The sequence below is a fragment of the Monopterus albus genome, unplaced genomic scaffold, assembly GCF_001952655.1.
Source record: "Monopterus albus unplaced genomic scaffold, M_albus_1.0 scaffold43.1, whole genome shotgun sequence".
NCBI lineage: Eukaryota > Metazoa > Chordata > Actinopteri > Synbranchiformes > Synbranchidae > Monopterus > Monopterus albus.
Window position 1 is genome coordinate 1,114,761 of NW_018127923.1, and position 3,967 is coordinate 1,118,727.

The 3,967-nt window shown below is 41.2% G+C and overlaps 1 protein-coding gene across 1 annotated transcript; it reads right to left on the reverse strand.

Annotated features, from left to right (window-relative positions):
- Positions 1–803: 803 nt before the first annotated feature.
- LOC109960056 (transcription factor 15-like) lies at positions 804–3,707 on the reverse strand. The gene is made up of 2 exons (XM_020599897.1): positions 3,061–3,707; positions 804–2,036 (listed from the first exon to the last, which is right to left on the reverse strand). Exons 1-2 carry the CDS (start codon positions 3,541–3,543, stop codon positions 1,971–1,973), a joined length of 549 nt encoding a protein of 182 aa, XP_020455553.1. The 5' UTR covers positions 3,544–3,707; the 3' UTR covers positions 804–1,970.
- Positions 3,708–3,967: the final 260 nt, after the last annotated feature.

Here is a 3,967-nt window from a genome sequence, read left to right on the forward strand (position 1 = left end):
GAAGATGCCAATAATGGTTGGAGCGATTTGTGCTTCAGGGCCTGGTTGTCCTAAATTTACATGAACACTACCTGTGGATTTGACCTTTAAAAAGAAAATGAAAATGTGAAGGGGCACAGGTGTAAAGCCTACTTTTTTGCAACTTCACTAATCTACAAACAAACTTGTGGAGTTTCACCAAATACATAAACCTGTTTTGTCACTTACTGCTTGTAGTATATAGGCATGCAGATAGTTTTCGTTTTATTTGGCCAAGTTCTGACATAGGCCTATCTGGCTCTGAGTTTTATGCAGTAGCTCTAGAGAGCCCACACAAAACAGTATCCACTTTTCATAGAAATTGTTTTCTATGGAAGTAATTCCATAGAAAAATGTGTGTTTGGTGGAATATCCAGAGCAATGGGGACACTACCTCTGAAAAGAGAAATTGCTGTTGAATTTTTACAATATTTTCAGCACCATTAACAAAATCCCATTCCACTCCATTGCACTGGTGTAGAGGCAGAAACGTGAGAGGGAAATATCTCAAAACTCAGTTAAATAAAACTAAAACCCTGCTTATGGAACTAGGTTTTTTTGCAGCATGGCTGGTTTGACTCTTTACTGTGACATGGGAACAAACTCCAGTCTGCATAAATAATTCAAAATATGCCAGTTACAACTCAACAAGCATATTTTCTGTGCATTATTAATGGAAATAGTTAAGGCCATTAGGAGGCCATGCATAAAAACACACAGCATCTTTTAACAACCTCAAAGCACATTAGTATTACCCTGAAGGCAAAATAGAAGAGAGCCATGTCTTTGGAAAAATAAATTTAATTCCAAAGTCGATTACAACACGTGATGACAGAGCACACACAGTAGTGTCCCACAGATTTCTCCTGCTGCACGTCTTATAGCAGCAGCTTGGTGGATGAAATGCTCTCTTCTCTCCCATGTTATTCTTGAAACTGCTCTGTTTTACAAGCCTGTTTGTGAACCAAACTTCCCCAGATGGTCTTAGTTTCATCTTGTAGAACACTTACAACTTTTATGGGAGTTTTGTCTCATCATTATTTAACCCAATACAGTCCACTGGGGCAGGCACCAAAACCATTTTTGCATTTCTGATAGATCCATCATATTTTAAAAGTCAATTAGCCGACTATATAAACCAACTGTACAAATGAAGAGTGACCCATGAATAAACACTATTGATGAAAATAAACCCTAATCAGCATCAGAAAACCTTGATAGCATAGATTTACTGAAGCTATTATCTGTTGTCAGATCAAGAGCTTTAAGTTGAGTTAACAGTAATAGTTGGTTCAAATCCTTTGTTTGCAAATTGAATGACAAGGATATACTTGAAATACAAATTGTGCCTCATGAGTACTTACTATGGCAGTACAATCCACATAGTGCTGTGTGACTGTAAACCGTTCAGTCATCCAAAGCAGGCAACATTGTATTTTACGACCTGTAGAATTCAAACACCTGTAAACATATTTTCTGTGTTCATCATTTAGTAAAGTACAGTTACAGTAACAGTGTCTGACCATGCTCAATTCCTGTGTAAATAGGAATGCTAAGCTTAGAGTCTGGCCAAGGGACATTGTGCTCCTTAAAAGACAACTGTTTGTGTAGAATTCATTGTACGTCTGTTTCACCAGCATGCTCTGCATATTAGTTATTAGAATGAAAAGAACATCCATGGTCAGAAAGCAGCTTTACACTCTATTGACCTTACTTTTACAGTATTCACTTATGATATTAGAACACTGGAAAGAGTTTCTTCATCTGCCGGTGCCAATCTTCCCATCTCGTTATGGGTAAAGTGACCAATGAGGCAAACTCCCAAAATTTCAGAGTAGTCCATTTGACTGTTGTGATGCTGAGATGCTTCTAGACTCCAGGAATGGCCGCTGGAGGTTTTGCCAAGGTCTGCTCTCAAAGGAACATCCCATCCTACTCCAAGTGAAACAGTTTCATCGCCGACTTATTTGTCTCGCACTGTTCCCGTGCATTTTCACACAGTCTCGTCTGTCCTTCACCTGTGAACAAAGAAGGAAATTGCTGGCAATCATCATCACTGTCATTACTGTATACCTATGGGGAATAGCTTAGAACCAAACACATCCAGATGATTTGATATATTTTCCTACAAATAACTTAATAGATTCAGTGCAATTAAAAAGCTGTCTAGAAGTAATAAAAACAGTCCTTCATTTAAAGAATATCTCTGTGCACTCAATGGTGTGACACCTAAAATAAACTAAATCCCGAATGAGAGATCTGAATGTCTAGATAGACTATGATTGTACTGGGATGCACACAGCTCATTCTAACCCCACAGTGACATATGACCTCCCTCTAAACTGGATGAGAATGAGAACATTTCATGAACAGCTCATGACCTGATGAACTGTTGGAAAATTCCAGTCAGGCAGATGTATATTTACTCACAGTATATCTATAGAAATTGAAAAATATCTTAGAACCGTATCTTTCCAAAGAATTCATAGCTCTCCCCCCTACATTTTGATGTGATATAATGAAACATTGCTGAAATAAAAAAAATATATATATACACATGTGTATGTTATTCTGGATGCTAGGATATCTCACCAGCACACATTTCAGTACAAACTAGTTACTAGTACCACACTGTTATTTGATAGTTACACAAAAACTAGCGTCCTGAACGCGCTGACCTTCCCTTCATGCAGATTCGTGTTTCTTTGTCACAAAGGTACATACGCTTTAATCTATCCATTCATTTTTTTCCGCAGGAATGTCGAGGTTTTCTGAAAAATATGGGTCTGTCAACACACTTGTAATCGTTGTGTAGACTATCTGGTAGGACAAATGGTGCAATGGGCTATCAGTCGGGAAATGATAAAAGTTGAAACTATACTGTACTGTGAATAGCTTTACTTATATAAATATCGGCCGTAGTAAACAGCACAGTTTGGGTAATTGTTATAATGTGCTTGATACTCTTGAAAATGAAAAAATACAATAAAATAACCAAATGAACTTTGTGTCATTTAAGAGCGTATATGCGGAATGTTTTACCCCTTTCCGCTGGTTGCTGAGGCAGAAAGTGCAGATAGTTCGGGGCTGTTTTCCTTCTCCGCTGCCTTTCACCTCCTTGTAGACAGCACTCAGGCACGGCTGGCCGTCCTCCCTCCCGTCCCCGACAACCAGCACATTGGCCAAGTGTGAGATATAGCTAGACGCCAGGCGCAGCGTCTCGATTTTGGACAGTTTTCTGTCCACTGGTTCCGTGGGGATAAGTGTCCGCAGCGCCGTGAAGGCCGTGTTGACATTCTGGGTCCGGTGTCTCTCCCTGGCGTTAGCGGCGTTCCGCTGACGCACCACCACGCCGCCGGTCTCCCGCCGGTAACTCTTCCCTGGAGTCCCGCAGCAGCCGTAACCCTGGTCGGTGCTGCCGTCGCTCTCACTGCGGTTTCCCTCCTCGTCGTCCGACATTAAAGTCAGGTCAGCGGGGTAAGAGAAGGGGTGAGTCGACAGCGGCCTCAGCATTGTGAAAGCCATTATAGGTGTGCAAGTGTTTTACTGGGGCAGATCAATCCCGTATTTTCAGAAAACAGCTGCATGCAGACAGAGCCGTGCGTAAAAGTCGCTGTACTCCAAGGTTTAGCCAGCACGAGTCTCCAATTTGTTCTGATACTTCCCCATCGAATGGCCCAGTGTGACAGTTATCGTGACAGGGAGGGCTCTTATAACAGCTACAGCCCATCAGCTGCTGTATGGGGAGGGGTGGAGTACATGTAGAAGCTCCCATCCCAAATGTTTTGGTCTTAAAAATCACAGACATGAGTTTGGTATGGCAAGGTGTGGACATTTGTATAACCAAAAGGACTGAGTCATTCGTTTTAATGAGGGCAAAGCATAGAGCAAACAGCTGTACCTTTAGTAATGCCTTTCTTAAAGCGGTCTCTTCAGGGACATGACATTC

Excerpts from the sequence above, each read along its gene's own strand:
- LOC109960056 (XM_020599897.1), bottom strand. The coding sequence starts at position 3,543 with ATGGCTTTCACAATGCTGAGGCCGCTGTCGACTCACCCCTTCTCTTAC. Across the intron at positions 2,037-3,060 it reads TCAGCAACCAGCGGAAAGGG|GTGAAGGACAGACGAGACTG; the intron begins GTAAAACATTCC and ends CTTTGTTCACAG.